Raw genomic sequence first — 19,767 nt, forward strand, 5'->3', positions numbered from 1 at the left:
AATTTGCTTACAATGGATGTGCTAAAATCCAACAGGACCAAGGGGAGGGCCCTGACCAAACCATTCTATTTTCCTAACACCCATAATTGTAAGAATTAAGTTACAGATTAACTTAAGGTCCCCATTAGGAGTTCCCACATATGCACAAAGCTTCAAGGTGACTGCTACAGTGACCCTCCTGGGATGACAACAATGAGCATCATCACCATCTTGGACCTCCTGAGCAGGCACAAGGGCCAAAGCCCTAACTGAGCATGGGCCCATGACACAACCAGGAAGAACAGAATGGACCACCTCCAGAGGCACAGAAGGTTGACGCTGGCCTGCACTCCTTAACTCCTTTCTTATAAAGGACCCTGAACAGCTCAACTCGGAAGGTTAGCTTTCCTGTAGTTACCCTCCTTATGCATAAGTCTATCGCGTCTTTTAATAAATGCTTGCTTTACTGCTAGGTGCATTGTTCATTTCTATGATTTTGGGACCCAAGAGCCTAATTCAGTAAAAATTCCTCTGCTTCAAGGGCAGGAAAAAAATCTCCCAAGTTCCTATCTGGTACAGCAATTTTATTAAGCCTGGATGTGCAGTATGGTGTAAAAACTCAAAACTGGGAGATAGGAAAGTTGATTGATCAGCAAATATTTTTGAGTTCCTCATAGGTTTCAGGCACCATTCTAGATGCTGAGGACAAAGAGAACTGAAGCAGAATCCCAGCCATGGTAACCTGGCTCATTTCATAGTTATGTTCAAGGGTGTGATGATATTTCTACTACTTCATGGTCCTGTGAGACCACTATAGATAGGAAAGCATTCTGAGACAAAAAAGTGATGTCACCACTGCTAACAACAATAACAATAGAGATAAACTCCTGTATTCCACCACAGTGCTAAGCATTAATTTACCTCATCTATTCCTCACAGTAGTCTTTTCTTTCCAAACATAAGGAAACTGAGGCATAGAGAGCCAAGGTAACCAGCTAGTGGGTGGCCTAGCCAGGACACAAACTCAGACCTAATTCCAAAGCCTGCTACAGAGTTGTGAGGGGTATTGAAATCTAGTCAGTTGAGCACCTACTCTTCAAACTCAGTGGTAGCCGTTTTACTCTCTTTGCTCAGTGACAGCTGGCTGCCTGGCAATAATTAGCAATTTTCTAGGAAATTCCTCACTCTCATGAAAAGCCTGCTGCACTGACCTGCAATGAAAACCTATTTCCTTCCAGAAACTCTCAACTATTACCTTGGGACCCTTCCCCCTTCAGAGATAGCTGTGTTTCCATCTGGAAAGGACGATTTTAGGTAGCAGAGAGTATTTAAGGAAAGATTTATTGAGCAGTTACTATGTGTCAGGCACTTTGTTTAAAAAACAGGTGTTTAAACACATCTTATCCATCACAGCAATCTCAAAAGAGGAGAATTCTGTGGTTCAGAAAGGACAAGGCATGCACCTGAAGCTGTGCAGAAAATAGCAGCAGAGTTAGGGTTTGAGTTCACACTGAGCCCCTGCCTCTGCCACCAGCTGTGCTGCCTCTGAAAGGAATTATGCATTCAGCATCTTGTTTGGTCAAAATATTTTAATGATTTACATCACTGACAACCAGCACCACTGCAACAACACATAGCAGGTCTCTGCTCAAATGTCGCTTCCTCGTAACAGAAAACTTTCATTGGAGCAGCCAACCTTTCTCCATGTCCTCCCTCCCCCATTGCAGCATTATTTTTCTTCATAGCACTTGCCACCATCTGACAAAACAGTGTTATTTGTATTTATTATCTGTCCTGCCTATGGGAATATGCACTTCTAGAGGGCATGGACCTTATCTGACTTGTTAGTTTCTATATCCCTTGTGCCTAGAACAGTACTTGAAATATATAACAAACATTTGTTAAATTATATGAATGAATGAGTAAGAGCAGGTTTTTAAAGGCAGAATAGAAAGCAAGCCTGTCACCTGTTGACAGCACAGTGTGGTTTACTCTGGAAAACATTTATTTCAGTGCAACATAATGTGCAATTTGAATGATACTTTTGCTTCATAGGCTAGAAGTGATTCCCCACTTAAGAAACTACTACCCATATCTAAAATTTAGCTTCAATATAAAGCTTTACTCAGGAATCCACTGGCATTATTTATTTTACTTATTAGGTATTTTAAATATGGCTATTGCAACTTGTTAAATGTTTATTTTGACACTATAAAGATAAATATATCTATTTTTAATATTATTAGCTTTCAGAAGCCTAAGGGCAAAGCAGACATTTTAATTCACCTTGGTAAAGCTGTGGAGTAAGAGGGGTTACAAAGAATGATGTGAAAAATGAAAAGATGAGAAGAGAGCCAACTAAATTATGACAATCTAAAAAATGTTTTTATCTATGGAAAAAACTACACGAATTAATCTCTGTTGAAAGTCAAAATTCTCCCCTAATTTTGTGCGAAGTCTCCTTAAAAAAAACAAAAACCCCAAAACTAGAACTAAAACCAGTAGACAACATGGTATATGATTTTGCAGCCAATGTCCTAAAACTAGCCGTATGACTGAACTGTGGCTCTTTTGGTAGCTAAATAAGTTTTTAGATTTTTTGTGTGTGTGTGCTTAATTTCCCTACTGTGGACTTCCTTGTTATAAATGGACTGGGCAGGAGTAGATACAGGTTGTGTGGGATCTGTACTTTAACAATTCAGTGGTGGGAGTAGAAGGCTTTTAAGAAAAAGAATACAAATTGCAATTATAAAATTAGGTATGAAAGTGAATATTTATTTAAATGAGAAAAAAGCCCAAATTCCAAGTTTTAGAAAAGATAGTAAATGCCACAAACATGCACAATACCACAAAAATACACAAAATCCAGACAAATAACTGTATTTTTATTAATCATTTGACACATTTTTTCCCTCTATGTTTTTTGGTTGAATACTCTGATCACTTCATATGATAATAATTCTGTAATATAATTTTTTTTACATTAACCTGTAGCATGGCTAATCAAAATTAATTTATTACTGTTAAGTGGATGTCACAATATGTCACTTCTCATATAGATATAATCACTGTAACATGGCTGCGGGTTGGTACCCATAAGCATAGGAATTCTGATAAATTCTATTTCTCATGATAGCATGGGGGGAAGGGGAAGGGGTATTAGATAGAAATTGGCAAAGGGCCACAAAAAATGTTTACTTTGTGTAACAATAAAATCAAAAAAGTGCATGGTGTGTTTATAACTGTGTGTGTTGCATTATCCAGCATTTTCCAAGAGGTCTTGTATTTGACAAGACCTCAGTGAGAAACGAATCCTTCACTGACAATTTTTATGTTTGGTGATTGGAAGATGTTTCCACAGAGTAGCTTTGGGCGCCGTACATCTCAACCTTTATTTCTCCTCACTACCCAAATACTGACACCATCAGCACCTTAGAATAGGTTGATCCACGATAAGATCTCTGGCCTCACCTTTGATGTTTTCACACCAGGCAAATTGGCACAGCACATGTCAAAGTGCATCTGGGAGCTATTCATTCCTCCTCTGGGGCAGCTGGCAATAACTTTACATGAATGTGATTGTGAACCACATAAATATATTCCACTAATTCCCAAATGAACAAATCCCCAACTCATCTTCCCCTTAGCTGGATTCCAAAAATGCTCGTGGCTACTCCAGTACCTCATAGAGGGGAAGTTGGAGTTGACGACAATCTTAACCAAATTTGGTTTAAGTATTTCACTTTGGCAAATTGTAAGAAGGCATACGAACATGTGAACACATGCCGATGTGCCTTCCAGGGCTGGGAAGGAGTGCTGGGATTGAGGGTCCCGGAGGCATCAGCTTCATCAGCTTCCTATTAAATGGTTCCCTGGTAATAAGTAGGACTCTACCAGCCTTGTCTGCTCTTGCTATGGACAAAGTGTGTTTTTGCCCTGCCTCCCACTCTTCCTGCTTTTCAAATAACTGTCTCCTGATCACTGTGTCTCAGCTCAGGTAGGCTTTTTCTTGTCACCTTATGTGTATTACTCCCATCACTCTCTGCCATATCACTCTGCTTCATTTTCTTGTTAGCCCTCACTTCTCTCTGAAACTATTTTGTTTACTTATTTATTGTCTGGCTTGTCCAGTAAAATGTGGTCTCTAAGGGAGCAGGAATCTTGTCTGTGTGGCTCATGGATACATCACCTGAACCTAGAAGAGCACCTGGCATTTATTCATTCGGATACTTTTTGAATGAATGAATGAACTATAAACTTGAAAATGAACTTTTTCATGAACTCAAGAGTATTATTTTATCATTTCAATTGATTTTTTTTCAATTCTAGTTCCCCATCTCACTGGATTGAGTGGAAGAGCCAGTTCAGGTATGGTTAGGACACTTTCTTCCCCAGGTGCTATGAATGAATGTTTGTGTTCCCCAAACATTCACATGTTGAAACCTAAGTCCCCAGTGTGATAGTATTTGGAGTTGGGGGCCTTTGGGAGGTAATTAGGTCATGAGGGTGGAGCCCTCATGAATGGGATTAGTGCTTTTGTAAGAAGAGAGACACAAGAGAAATGATCTCTCTTTCTTCTATGTGAGGATACAAGAAGACAGCCATCTACAAACCAGGAAGAGCACCCTCACCAGACACTGGATCTGCCAGCACCTTGATCTTGGACTTGCTAATCTCCAGAACTAAGAGAAGTAAATTTCTGTTGTTTGAGTCATCCAGTCTGTGGTATTCTGTTATAGCAGCCCAAACAGACTAAGACACCAGGGTTTGCAAAACTCTTGGGGTTCAACAGAGCAGCAGGTCATTAGTCATCTGCCCTCACTGGTCACTGATGTGTTCACAGTCTTGGAAAACAGTCAGGTACCTGACTGCAGTTTCCATGACATGCATGTGGCTGAAGAAGTTTGGCAGAGGTTGGGAACCCTGCTGTTGGCATACAGTCTCCTTCCTTAGACCCTGCAGCCATTTCTCTCTGAGGCTTTGCCATGATCTCTCTGTCAGCAGCATGGTGATCCACACTGCTCTAGAGGCTCACAGACCACTAGACCATCTTTGCCAGAACTAAAGCCCTCCCTCACTCCTCTCAAGGGCACTCCCCTCGCTTTCCTCCCCTTCTGGGACAACCTGCATTATCATTTCATAGAGTTCAGGCCTTACAAAGCTGGGAATCCTTGTTACATCTTCTATTCCGGCTCAGCAGGGAAATTGTAAGGGTCTGACTACTTGCTTGCAATAGGAAGAAGGAGAAAATCTGAAGAACAAACAAAATTATTAAAATCTAAAAAATTGTCCTGTCATGTACATTTTATATATTTTTGTGTATTAGAAAGAAACTAATTGATAATTTGGCTGTCTGTAATCAAGGTAATTAAGTTAAAATGAGGTCATCAGGGTGGGCCCTATTTTAATTTGACTGGTGTCCTTATAAGAAGAGAGGATTAGGACATAGCCGGGTCTGAAGGAGGACTGTATGAAGACAGAGGGAGACAGTCGTCTACAAGACAAAGAGAGGAGCCTCCAAAGGAACCAACTCTGACAACACCTCGATCTCAGATTTCTAGTCTCCAGAATGTGAGATAATAAATTTCTGTTGCTTAGGCCACCCAGTCTGTGGTTCTTTGTGGTGAGCCCTCAGACAGTAACACACTCCCTCGTGCTCTGTTGGTGAGAAAGGCAGCAAATGTGGGCTTAGTATAAAAGTAGGAGTAGCTGGTGAGCGTCTCCTTGGCTGTGTGAGCCTCTGCAAGAGAACTTTAAATCACCAGCAGTAGCAACAGTGGAGTTTTTCCCCAACCCACAATCAGCCTCAAAGTAAGAGAGGGCTGGTGGATAGCAGGGAAAATGCTTCTGGGAGGGCCTGAGGTGTCTTCTTTCACACTGCTTGTCCCCACCCCCACTGGAATGCCCCAGAGCACCACCACCACCTGCTCAGACTTGCATTCCAGGAAAAATACAAATATTAAAGGCACATTAGGCCCTACTGGGATTTGCAGATGACGAATTAGTGATTAGTCAGAGAGTTGCATAACTGTTAAATATGGGTTTCCAAATGTTTATCCATCGTGTTGATTACCTATATATGTATTATTTAGCACTTAGGATAAACTTTTGTTATCTGCTATTCCTTCCAACCAGCATATTTTCTCCAGAAGTTAACAACAATCCGTTTTAAAAGGTCTTGTGTTTGACTGGGATATTAATTTTTTCCCATGTATCAGAAATAAAACAAAACAATAACAACAAAATACATTGTTTCAAAGCTCCAAATCTTAACACTTATTTTGGAGGGTATAATTTAGTGACAGTTCCAAATAATGATTAATGTCCCATGAAAATGGTTTTGTTTGTTTAAAAATATAGAAGCTACCATTTAAATCTCATCTTCAGTAATTCACTGACATTACCTTACATTTTTTCTTAGAAATTATCTTTACTCTCTCTTATGTTTCAGATAATCCAGTATTACCTAAAATGGAAAGCATGCAATTTTTATTAATAAAGACATAAAGTAGCAAAACGATAGTCCGTAGACATTGTGAGTAATACCACTGTCATTTTATTCCTCAACATTACAGACAAAAATGCCCTGCAATCTTTCAGAAAAATCAATTGCTTCTAATTATGTTCTAATATGTTTACGTAACTTCATCTTCATTGTTCTAAAACACACACAAACACACACACACACACACACACACACACTACATTTTTATACAGTATGCTTTTTGAAAATGAAACTTTTAATATACTCATATGTGCATCCTAAGAGGACTTTAATCCGTCTGTTTTTCACCTGGTGATTCACTCAAACTGAACTCACGTGAATACATTAACTAATGCTGTAAAGATGCCTACTAGTTTTTGTTGTTTTTTTTTTAAGGCCTTTTAATAAGCAGGAAGGTTTTTTGATGGCCCAAAAGGAAATGAAGACCTAGGTTTGGTTCAGATATTGAAATCGTGGTGCATCATACCAGGTTTGGCCATTCTAAATTTTACAATAATGTTTACTTCTTTTACTGTGATGCTTTATTTCCCCTTCCTCCCCCCATAAATATATTACTATTTCACTCATAATGAAGGCAATATCTAATTATTCTAGGCCTTACAATAAGTAGGAAGAAATAGTAGAAATAAAAAGGAAATAATGATATTTTTTGAGTGAGAAATTGAATTAGAAAAATAAAAGAAGCATGAGCCAGGCATAGGTAGCCAATGTGAAATTACTGTAGAATAAATCATTCTTATTGGAAGATTTTTGCTTCATGATGTGCCATTACAGATTATGTGAGGCCCAGAAATCTTATGGTGCTGTTGAAATGGGGAAATATACAATAGGTATTATCCACTGAATGAATAAATGAACAGTACTTGAATGAATGAATGATCAGTAATATCAAATGGAGCATCTGATACACTGTTAAACTGTTTTACTGGCATAAGAAGTAGAGGTAGTCCTAGCAGATCATTGTCAAAACTAGTCATTTATTTCTTTAGAAAACTGATTTTTTTTTTTTTTTTTTTTTTTTGCTCTTGCCTTTCTTTATTCTTAAAACCCAAATAAAATAAAGGGCAGGCCATTTGACCAGGGCTTTGGTTCCATTTCTCTACTCATGTCTCAGTTTCACCCTTTGGATCTGAGATTTGATTTTACTGTTCTTGTGACATGCTAAGGTAGGTAGCCTGTTACTGTTTCATATATACTGAAAGAAGACATGCACTTCTGGGTCAGACACAAAGAACTTTATTACTCAGGGCATCACAAGCAGCATCAACATCAGCATGTTTGTGTCAGTTCACCTTGCCCCAAGCCCCATAGGGGTGACACGATATGACCCAGATGGATGCCACACACACAGTGGGTTTGCATCCCAGCTAAGGAACGCTACACTTAGAGAATCCATTGCTTTGACAATAATCAGTTAGAAAAACTGCCCTTTTCCCCAGATGGAGATATTACCTCACCTGTCAAGGTTGCTTGCTGCAAACATAACCCTGAGAAATGGCTGGAGAAAAGAGACATCAGGACCTTGCATTCTGGCACACCCAGAAAGACATACAAGAGTGTCCTGACACTAGCTTTCCCCCATTGCCTCTATCAACATCCATGGGAAGAAGACCTTGCCCTGACAACTATCCAGAAGAGTCCTAAGCTTCCTTGTGATTGGACCATACATGAGTTAATCACTGGGGCCAAGGAAATCTCCCTGATTTAGACCTAGGTTTTGTGCCCATTCCTGACAAATCTCTGTAAAGGAGGAAGGATTACACTGATTGCCTTAGGACAATCAACCCCTACATAATCCTGGGCTGGGAGGATCAGTTTTACCTAAGCCAACAACTACTAACCAATAGGGGATGGGAGAATGCTCCGGAGGGAGCCATTACCTACTCCATATGGTCTCTATATGATATAATTTAGGCATCTGGGTCTATTTCAGATTTTTCCAAATCAAATAAAGTGAAGAAAAAATAAGTTAGAACTCTTTGGCTCTCTTTTTTATACCTATACCTTCATTCTGGGAAATCTTATCTACTCTTTCTACTCATACTAATTGAGCACCAATTACTTGTCAGAAACCATATTAGATTTGAGGATAAAATTCTGAGTAAGACAGAAATGACTCCTAATCTCCAGAGTAGTAATCTAGTGTAGGATTGAGATCATCTAAGAGACCATTAGAATGAGAAGGAAAGTACAGAGTGGTGATAGCATTGGAAGGAGCACCCAGCCTGAATGCTGGGGGGTCAGGAGAGGCTTCCTGGAGAATGTAGCCTCTAATCTGAGGCCAGAAAAATGACTAGGAATCATCAGGTGACGTATGTGTGGGCGAGGACTAGCTAGCTTGGAGGAATGCCTAAGCAGATGAATTCAAGGTGCGGAACAGTGAGCAATGAGGTGGAGAAGAAGTGGGGAGTGGGAGGAAGAAACTGTTATCTTTGTAAAGAGATTTTGGCTTTATTCTGGGAGCCCTTGAAGATTTTAAACAGAGTAAAAACAAGATAGATATTGTATTTCAGAAATTTCATACTGGCTGTAGAATGAAAAATGAATCAGAGGTGGAAGTGAAAGAGCACATTTGCAACCTATTTAGAAGTTGGACCCACAGGTCTCAACAGATAATTGGATGCATGAGATGAGCATAAAGAGGTATCTAAGGCCTGGAGGCAGGAGAGCAATGATTAAGAACAGATATTTTAAATTCAGGCATACAAAAGTTCAAATAGTGCCTCTACCATTTAGGATCTAAGGCTTAGTCGGTTACCTGTAAAAGAGAGAGATAATAACTACCCAGTATGGTTGTTTTGAAGATAAATAAAATACTGTCTATCTGTAAAGTTCCTGGCACCGAGTAAATCTTCAATAAATTATAGAAGTTCTAATTCCCTGGTTCTGTCTAGAGGACCTGGTTGAATGGGAGAAGCTATTCACTGAATGTAGCAGTTAGGTATGTGCTGGCTGCAAGTAACAATGAGCTTGACCTATATAATTTAAACAAATATGGGTGATTTTTCTCACACAATAAGAGGACTGGAGGTCGACAGCTGTTGGCATGGATTCATTCAGGACTGGAGTCTCTGAAGTTTTATTAGACTTTGCCTCATGGTCACAATATGGCTGTCCCAGTTCCAGCCTGCAGTATCACATTTACATTTAAGTCAGAGTTGAAGAGAACCAGACATAAGAGAAAGCTAATAGGTTAGTCAATTATATTGAGATGGGGAACATAGGAGGAGAAACAGAATTTGGGGCGGATAATTAACTTGGTTTTGAATATACTGAGTTTTCGTTTTCTGTAATAAATTCACACATAGAAATAGACTTAACAGTTGGTTATATTGGCCTGCAGCTAAGGAAAGATATCTGAGGTTGAGGGAGATGGTTGAATTCTGCATGGCAAATGAGAGAACTCACAGAAAGGGTAGAAAGTGAGAAAAAAAGAGGACAGACCATAGCCCTAATGAACACCAACATTTAATGGACAAGTAGAAACAGAGAACTTGCCAAAGAAGAGAGAGATGAGTGGCTAGGGAGGCAATAGGAAAGCCAAGAGCTTTCTGGGTCCTAGAAGCCTAAAGGAAAAACAATTTAAGGAGGACATGGTCATTAATATCAAGTACTACACAAACACAAGGAGGTTGTAAGTGACCTTGCCCACAGCATTTCCTGTTACGGAGACAGAAGCTAAACTGGAGTGGATTGAGGAACAGAAGAAACATGAGACAGTGGAAAGAACAAATGCGAAAAGTTCTTTTTTTCTTTTTTCTCAAAGCTCTTATTTTAGGATGTCACTTCTAGCATTTTTTTTTTTTTAAGAAAAGTTTTGGAAGTCAATTCACATGTCAGAAGAGAATCAAACTTGGGATGAGTATATGGCCCTCATGACTTTCAAAGGGTCTCTTCCAGTGTCAACAGTCTCTGATCTCATTGTCCTCTTTATTCCAGCGATGAGGCACAAGTAAAATCACTTGATACATGTGGACTCCGGGGAGCAGGAGCTGTGTAAACGTTCATTGTGTAGTTCTTCCTAGCACTGAAACAGGCAGAACGTCCGGAAGTCACTTTTGTCTGGTACCACGCAGACCACAGACTAACTTTCCCAGGCCCTTCTTTATTTAGTGTTTTTATGTCAATGAATGTTAAGAGAAATAAAACTGTTAGGGGAAAATAAAAACATCCCATTTGTACATTTTTGGTAGATTGCACTTAGGTTTAAAACATTAAAATATTTTGGACCACATATAAAGTCTACTTTTATATTGGACCACCCAAATTCAGAACATGTGATAAGAGACTAAAAATGAGAAACTTACAGGTAGCATTGTATGCAATTAACTGACTATTGGATTCTGGTATAAGAAGATCAGCAAGAAAGAAGAAAATAAAACACTTATTTAAAATTAAAATACCCCAAACCATGCAATAGATGTAGTTACAAAAATGTCATTTCCAGGTTAAAATTCATTTCCTCTCTCTCTCTCTCTCTGTCTCTGTCTCTCTCCCTCCCTCTCCCTCTCTGTCTCTCTCTCTCTCCCTCTGTCTCTCTCTGTCTCTCTCACTCTTTCTCTCTCTTTCTCCCCCCTCTCTCTGTCTCTTTCTCTGTCTCTCTCTTTCTCTCTGTCTCTCCCTCCTCCCTCTCTCTCTCTCTCCCCCTCCCTCCCCCTCCCTCCCCGTCTCCCTCCTCCTTTCCCCCCCTCTTCTAAATATAAATCATAGTTCAGGAAAGTACTTTTCAGACTAAGAGGTTTTTTTAAAAAATTACTATTTATGCTTTCCTTTATTTTTTCTTCTTATGGGATTACTTCTTCAGGCTGCAGACAGAAAAGTAATAGTTTAATTCACTTTAACTCCCTTTTGTCTATTTCATTCCTCAATGAGGTAATTCTCAAACTATTTTTTTGAGAGAACCCAATCCTCTATTAGTTGAGAGCTCGTACTTTAGGATGTCACGCGTGGCACGGAGATTAAAACTTCCCTGTGTCCTCCACTATTTATAGAATTATTAACCGTAAGCTTTCCACTCAGACTTTCTTTCAAACGGTGGGCTGTAACCCGTTAGTGCAAGGGAACTTTTGCTCTCCCTCTCCGCGGTCCTCCCCCCAGCCCCATCTCGCCCCGACTGGGGACACTCTCCCGCGCGTGAGGCCGCTTCCCTTCCCTGAAGGTGGGCCGAGCAAAGGCGCGTGACGCAGGAGTGGGCTGTGTCCTCGGTGCGGGCGAGCGCCTCTGCCTCCTCGTCAATGATCGCAGTAGCGGCGCAGTTCGCAGCGGCGGCGGCGGCGGCGGCAGCGGCGGAGGCTCTGCGCGTCTGACTCTGCGTCCTTTGCCAGCGCCCGAAGCTGAGTGCGCATCCTCCACTGTCCCCAACCTTCCGCTGTCTTTTCAAACTCTTCATGCTGCCCAACTAAAAGGAAAAAGATGGGCACGGGGGATTTTATCTGCATTTCCATGACTGGAGGGGCGCCCTGGGGGTTCAGGCTGCAAGGTGGCAAGGAGCAGAAGCAGCCCTTACAAGTTGCAAAGGTAGGAACCTGAAAGGTGTTACCGCTGCTCTGTGCCGGGAAGGGAAGGAGAGAATGAAAGTAACCTGTTGATGGGGTTTTCAAGTTCAGATGCAGAAGTCTATATATTAGTTTGATTTGGGTGCTGACGTTAAATTTAAATAGGATGTGAGTTGGCTTTTTTTTTTTTCTTTTAAAGAAACTTTGGACAGTAGTATATACTATATACTATGTAATTAACTTGCAATTGGTGGGGGGTCTGGGTGGGGGGGAGAGTGCCATATTTATCAGCTGAAGAAAAGGACTAGTTAATCATGTTCTGACAACCAGCAAGACACTGGGAAAGTTTTCTTCCAGGCAATATTGGAATATTCAGTTGAGTTATTGTTTCTGTCACTTTACTGGGCTCTGGCAGTGGAGAAATGCTCAGCTCAGTGTAATCATTTGGTTTGGCTATTTTGGGGACTCTTATAAAGTGTTGGTAGTGACATTTAGTATGCAGCATTCAGGAAAAGGCCAATTTTGGGCAATAATTTTTAAAGTATGATGAAATGTCATAAAAAGCTACTTAAAAGAATACCCTTTTAAGGATTTGACAAATAAATGCAAAAATCCACGGACTGTATTCCATCATGTGTACACTGGTTAAGAAATCAAAATAACATTCAAAGATCCTGGAAATACATTGTACCTAAAAGGTAATTTTGTAATGCATCTAATACGTATTTAAGATTCGTATGTTTTTCTTGCCATTGGTTTGTTTGTTTCTAAGCTTAATTGAGTTTGCTCAAGGGGAATTTGCTACTGTTCAGTTGGTATTCAGCTAAAGTAAATTTTAAAATACATGCAATTAGGCAAACTTTTACTGATTTTAATACAAATTGTAGTGTTGTATGAAAGAGCATATGAGAGCATTGGAGATTAATTTCCTATTTAATACGTATATTAAAAATGGAGCTCTCTTTATGAAATATATAGGCCACTGTCTTTGTAGTTATTCTTTCTCTTTGGCTTTTACTTTTAAAAAAATGTTCCATGTGAAGAAAGGCGTTTCTTTGAAATTTTCTGCTCCCAGGCATCTATCAGAAAATCCTTTCATAAAGTGATGGTAGAATCCTGCCACCTAGTGAAAATTGCAAACATCAAGAATGAAGCATATAAAACAGAAGATAAAAAACAGAATTTTTATAACTGGAAAGTTCCTCACAGACCTCCAGTTCAACCCATTTATTTTAGATGAGGAAAGAGCCCAGAGAGGCTAAGGAGCTTGCCTTGAGTCTTCAGCGTGGAACTGGCAGAGTGATTAAAGGAAAAGAAAGGTGGTTTCATTGGGTTTCTTTAGGAGTCAATAGCAGGCAACATCAGATAAAATATGAATGCCTAATTCAGCATATGTAGAATTCATGAGACTGAAGCAGATTTGTTCTGAGTCTAGAATAGCAGTTGGCTGGCTCCACTTCCTGAGATTTGGGTTCTATTCCAGCTCTGATCTAACTTGCAGCTTGTCCTCAGACAAATCTCTCATCCTTCCTATCTCATCTGCCGTGTGTGTGTGTGTGTGTGTGTGTGTGTGTGTGTGTGTGTGTGTGTATGGAAAGAGAGAGACCAAAGTTGAGTGGGGTGGGAAAGGAGAGCGATAAGGAAGAAATTGGACTATACAAACCAAGAAGCTCTATCCTGCTCGAGTATTCTACGATTCTAATAGTATATAATTTTAAAATCATTTGCCTGCTAGTTGAAATGTGGGGACAGAAGTGACTGAAAGCTGTTATTCTCTGGTGGCTTTTTGGTAGCTAGGCCTGAAGAATAGTGTGGGTAGTGGGTTTCTCCTGAGTTATAGATATGCTAATTTCAAAATGGAACCACCCTATGGTGACTCTGAAGAACTGAAGCAAATTGCTAGGGAAAGGTGCTGTGGGGGCATTTCTCTGCTGATGACATCTCTACTGCCAGGATTCAGAGAGGCTGTTGGGCTATATGAGGGTCAAATAAACCATCCCTACACTTCCCTCAAATCATCTTTCCCAAAATACCCAGACAATGTATTTGTGGGTTTTAGAAGATCATTATTAAAGCATCTTGGCATTTGCTTTAATTTTCCAGGTTTTAGTTGTGAGTTATAGATTTTAAACTATTGTAAAATAAAAGTATCTGGATGTTTGTCTTAAGTCTTGTGTGTGTGTGTGTGTGTGTGTGTGTGTGTGTGTGTGTGTGTGAGAGAGAGAGAGAGAGAGAGAAAGAGAGAGAGAGAGCATATAATCTACAGTCTATCCTTTTTCTATTATTAAAGAGACTAGGAGCCTTCTAAAGATGTATTAAAGTACTATGGCAATGCTCATTTTTGTTGGCTATTATTATTATTATTATTATTTAGTTCAAGCTTATTATATTCAACTTCTTATACTAGCATTGTTTGTTCTAGAAAGGCTTTGGAGCAACGTGCTTTTCACTTTTCTATGTTATCAAGGCCATGGCGTCACTAGGATCACTGTTTTTTGTTTAAATCACTAAGTCCACTCAATTCTAGAAATGGTCCCTCATTGAGTTTAAGGTAAAGTAAAGGTTGCTTGGGCACAGACTTTCTCCTCTTCTAAGGATTGGTGTAATTAGGGCTGACGCACCTCCAAGTGGGAGGATAAAGGAAAGACACAGAAAGGCTAGGTAGAGGATGGTTGCCAGCAAACAAAAATGCTCACAGTTTTGAAGAACATGCAAAGGATTAATTTGGAAACTGAAGAAAAAAAATACTTCCAAAGAAAAGAAAATTTCAGCCAGTGCTTGAACCGTGCCACTCAAAATAGAAATGCTACAAAGCATTTCTATACACAAAAACAAATTTTGGCTTGTTGTGAAATATTTAAGTGTTTAGATTTTCCATAATTCTATATAAAATTAAAATCTAACAGGCTAAAACAGCACAAGAAAAACTAGTCTAATGTTATTAAGAATGACAATAAGTTGAACAGCTGTATAATTCCCATTAAATGTCCTTCTACTGACAACGTTTAATTACTTTTGAGAGATGTTCAAACATTTTTAGTATGTGGATGGTAGGTTGAAATGTCCACAAACCCCAAAATTTGAAGATCACTAACTGGAATATTGATAGTGAAACTTTTCATTGACATTGAAGCTCAGTGCCATAATATTCTGTCTTGTTTTCAAAAATAAACTGAATTTTTTTCTTTTTCATTTTTTTTAAAAGATGACCAGTAAGGGGATCTTAACCCTTGACTTGGTGTTGTCAGCACCACGCTCTCCCAAATGAGCTAACCCGCCATCCCTATATGGGATCCGAACCCTTGGCCTTGGTGTTATCAGCACCACACTCTCCTAAGTGAGCCATGGGCCAGCCCTAAACTGAATTTTTGAAAGGTCCAAATAATTAGTAACATTAGTCTGGTTTTTAAATGTTTATGTTTCTTTTAATTTATATTCTAAATGTATGTGATAGAATACAAACATTTCTAATACTGAGTCGTAGGATAATACTCTGAAACTATATTTTTGAGAGGTCATCCACAGAAACAAATTTATCCAGACATAAAACCCCATTGTGTGTATGCAACTGTCCTTATGAAAAAGGTGTTAGCACTTTTACTTTACAAAACTCTCTTTTGGGACATGTACTTACACCGCTATGTTTCTGGACATAATCTTGGAAAATCACTTGAAATATCTTCATATAAAATAGGGAGAAATTTTTGTTTTGCGAACAAATCTTGTATATAATTCAAAAGTAACTCATATTTTGAAAATAATGAACAAAGAAACATTTGGACTGTTTATTGTTTACCTATTTTAGTATACTGTAGTTAGAAATTTATTTTTTTTCAAACTTAAAAACCACTGTACTTATTCTCCTATTGAATTTTAATTCTGAGTTTCAAATAACTTTTTATTAAAATTGAGATGACAAATTACAATCATTCATTTCATGAAGCAGAAATGGATTTAATGATTCTTATCTGTTACTGTATATGTGTTCTTTAAAACCTTGAATAAAAATGTATTATATAGGAAAAAGTGCATTTTAAATAATATAATTTTTATCCCTTGGTGCCATCAGTGAAGTTTCTAAAATATTTCAAATAGAATAATTCCAGAAATATAGCCATTTCTAAAGGGGAAAAAAAGGTTTTAATGCGTTTGAATGTGTCTATTTAAGAATAAATACTCCTTACTATATATGAAAAACTGGTAATATCTTTATTAGAAGATATGCCTAATCACTTACTTTTTTATTGATTTTTGAGCACTTTTTAGAAATTTTAAAGACAGGTATGCTTATAGAAGTCAATATACACTAGGAAAATCGATTAAGCAGATGTTCTAAAAAATTCTTATTTTGGAATTACATGCTTTAAGACAGATCATTGTTTGTTGAAAGATGACAATAAGATAAAATATTGACTATGCATGAACTTCGTCATTGTCTGGACATAGCACATATGAGCGTATTTCAAAGAGTTCATAGAAAAATAAAGTTGCTAAAAGATAATATGAATTTTTCCATGAACTTTTTGAAGATCCCTCATATGTAGCTCACATGTATAAAGCCCTTGCCATGTGCCAGGAAATGTTCCAACTACTTTGCAGGTATTATCTCTTCAAATGTTTCTCAAAACCTAAGAAGAAGGTATGAAAAATATCCTCCATATGCAATGTCATTGTGACCTACACATTATACCTAATTGGACAGTATTTGTGTATTTTTCATGGAAATGGTTTTAAAGGATAAATGTAGCTTCCAAAATAATTTAACCTTCCTCTGTCAGTTAATAAGTGTTCAAGAAAACAAGCTAATGGATGTATTTGGCTAAAAATACTTCACATGTGTATATCTTATAATTTTCCAAGTGTGTTAACAATATATTATCTCTTTTGATACCCATTGGGTTGAGCAAGTTTTATCGTTCTCATTTTATAGATGAAAAAACTGATTCTGAAAAAAATTAATTATTTGCAAAAAAAAATTATAGAAAGCAGTCTGAAGTCCTCTAACAAAGGCATCATCATGCCACTCTCCCTTCAGCCTGGATGAAGAGAACAGGCTATCACTTAGTCCTGCTGAAATGGCAATGACTTCAATACGGGGTTTGTATAAAGTAGAATCTCACCAAGTCTAAGATTAATTCTTAAAAACATTGATAACAAGCAATTTCTTCTTTTAATGGGCCTGAGGAAAAGGATTACAGGAAATGGCTTTCCAATCTAATGTACAATGGAAGAAAGACTTGTAAATAAAACTGAAAAATATATGGATTCCAAGATGCTTATTGTGTTTCTTCTAACAGATTCATTATGAAACCAAATGCCATGAAGTTTTTGTAAAAGGAAATGGAGAATTTCTGAATCAGCTTCAGTAAACAATACTAAAGAGTAAATGACTTCATGAAGTTAAAAACCTCATCTAAGAAACAAAATAACATTTGCTCTTTGGGGGATATTTCATTGTTTGACCACCTCAATGAGAATATATTTATATGAGCTGGCTGGTTAGCTCAGTTGGTTAGAGCATGGTGCTGATAACACCAAGGTCTGGGGTTGAATCCCTTAACTGGTGAGCAAAAAACAAACAAACAAACAAACAAAAATATTTATAGTACTGGATTACTTTAGGCACTTAATTTTTTGAATTATCTACCATTATTTTCTTATTTTTAAAAAGCAGAGATGGCCAGATTCTCAATAAACTGTTATCAAAGTTTTTGTGGAATCCTTTGGCATGTGGCAGATTACTGAATGTAGTTTTCCATAACTAGCATATAAATTTGGTGTGTTTCAGATAAATGTACTAAAAATGTGGTGAATTTAGCATTTGAAACATTGTGAGTAAAAAACTGTGTCTCTAGATTATGTAACAAACACTTGTTTCTTTAACCACTGGTCTTTGGTCTTCATAATTCTGCTCACTTGTGACTGTTTTCTCCTCCTGTATTTGGAAGTAGTGTGCGTACTGGCTTGATAGAACAATGAAGAATGAGTTTTCCTGAACAAAACTGTAGATTTATGTTTTACCTGATTCTACTCAGCAATACACCTTCCTTTACCCCTCTGCTTTCATCCCCTTTATCAAAATTTACCTGGCCTGAATTTCACCTTTTTAGGACACAGGTTATGTTTTCCCTAGGAAATCAGTAATAACAATCAATGGTTGTTATTTTCCCCAAATGTCTTATTGCCTTTAGCAATAACTTCTGGAGATAATTTTATTTTTAAAAACTCATATATGATGTTTACTGGGTGCCAGACACTTCGTAAATCACTTTGTAAATATACTGAGAGAACTATAAGGTTACCTCCATTTAAGATTTTCATTACAAGGGGCACACGGGGTTAAGTGACTTCCTTGGGTCACGTGGGTAGTTAGGGTCACCTAGAGAGGCTAGCTTCAGGATTTGTGTTCTGAGCCCCTACACACGTCACTTTTGGGTCTAGGGTAGCTTGAACAGCCAGGTAAAGAGGGGAAGAAGGCATCTAAATAGACCATGGTGGAGAGATGTTGGGGATCCCTTGCACCAAACCTACTTTTCTTGTTCTGACATTAAATGTAATCTCACTTACTTAAATTAATATCACATCATTTTATTTGAAACTTTTATTTTGGGGACAAATAATTTAGGAAATAAAATATAAACAAACTAAAACTCTTCATAATTCTGTCTTCGGAAGGATAGTTTTTCTTTAATTTTCTTCTTACAAGATTTTTCATGTTTTCTTTTAAACTATGGCATGCTACTTCATTTTTGAAGCAAAAAGTTGCTAGCAACAGGACCGTTTTTGAGAATTTTATCATACAGTTCAAGACAGATATATTAAAGTGTTATGAAACCAATGCATTTAGATGGCAGTCTGGCTGCTGACTTTCCACCTCCTCAATAGCTCTCGTCCCATTCTTCTTACTCCCACGCCTCAGCTCAGGCCCTCAGTATTGGGCTCTTAGATAACTAGATGGGCTCTGTAACTGGTCTCCTCGCTCTGGTTTCACATGCCTCAGAGAGCTGCCAGAGGGATGTTTTAAATCACCTGTTGTTATACCGCTGCTTAAAATACTTCAGTGGCTCCCCACCACTGTCATCAAAATATCCATAGCATTGTTTTTATCATTATATACAGACTGTTATGTGCTTTATAAATTATTTCATTCACAATATTTTATGTATAGTCTAAAACATACCAAAAAGAAAATTGAAAAGAATGAGATAAAAGATGAAATAAGCAATATTTTTAAACGAGTTTTTATTTTACTTTCTTTCTTTTTTTTGTTATAACGCTATGCTCTAACCAACTGAGCTAACTGGCCAGCCCTATTTTACTATCTTGACAGTACAGAAAGTCTTTTTACTCTCGTTGACCAGAGGTTTATTTTATAGAGAGAACAATGTAATTGACAGACTATGATTTTGAAAATCTTGGTGTGACTCCATGTGGTACAATGATTCAAAGTTCCAATGAAATTTTGATTTATTTCCGTACTTGAAGTTAAAGACTGTCATAGCTGAAAAAGGTAACCTCTTAACATATGTAGATGCACGTTGAAAAACGAATCACTAGCTGATAATCATTTTTCATTCTCATCAACCAATCATGCAAATTTTTTGTTGCAAGTTGACTAGTAGATTTCATTCTTCTCTGATGTCCACCTTTGTTTATACAAACTAATTGGAATAGTCTACATTTTTAGTGTTAAAACTTCACTGTAATTTTTTGGGAAGATATGAAAATGGATTAGAAAAGTTTTTCCTAGTTAATTATACAAATATGATATTTTAAAAGAATAATGCT

General features: G+C 37.9%; 1 protein-coding gene across 1 annotated transcript in view; it reads left to right on the forward strand.

Moving 5' to 3' along the window:
• The first annotated feature begins 11,881 nt into the window (after positions 1 to 11,881).
• SYNPO2 (synaptopodin 2) overlaps positions 11,882 to 19,767 on the forward strand; it is a 135,108-nt gene continuing 127,222 nt past the window's right edge. Inside the window, exon 1 of the mRNA XM_063108861.1 lies at positions 11,882 to 12,001. Coding sequence (XP_062964931.1) covers positions 11,897 to 12,001 — 105 coding nt within the window. The 5' untranslated portion in view covers positions 11,882 to 11,896. The remainder of the gene's footprint in view (positions 12,002 to 19,767) is intronic.

This window comes from Cynocephalus volans, chromosome 9 (assembly GCF_027409185.1).
Source record: "Cynocephalus volans isolate mCynVol1 chromosome 9, mCynVol1.pri, whole genome shotgun sequence".
In the NCBI taxonomy this organism is placed as follows: domain Eukaryota; kingdom Metazoa; phylum Chordata; class Mammalia; order Dermoptera; family Cynocephalidae; genus Cynocephalus; species Cynocephalus volans.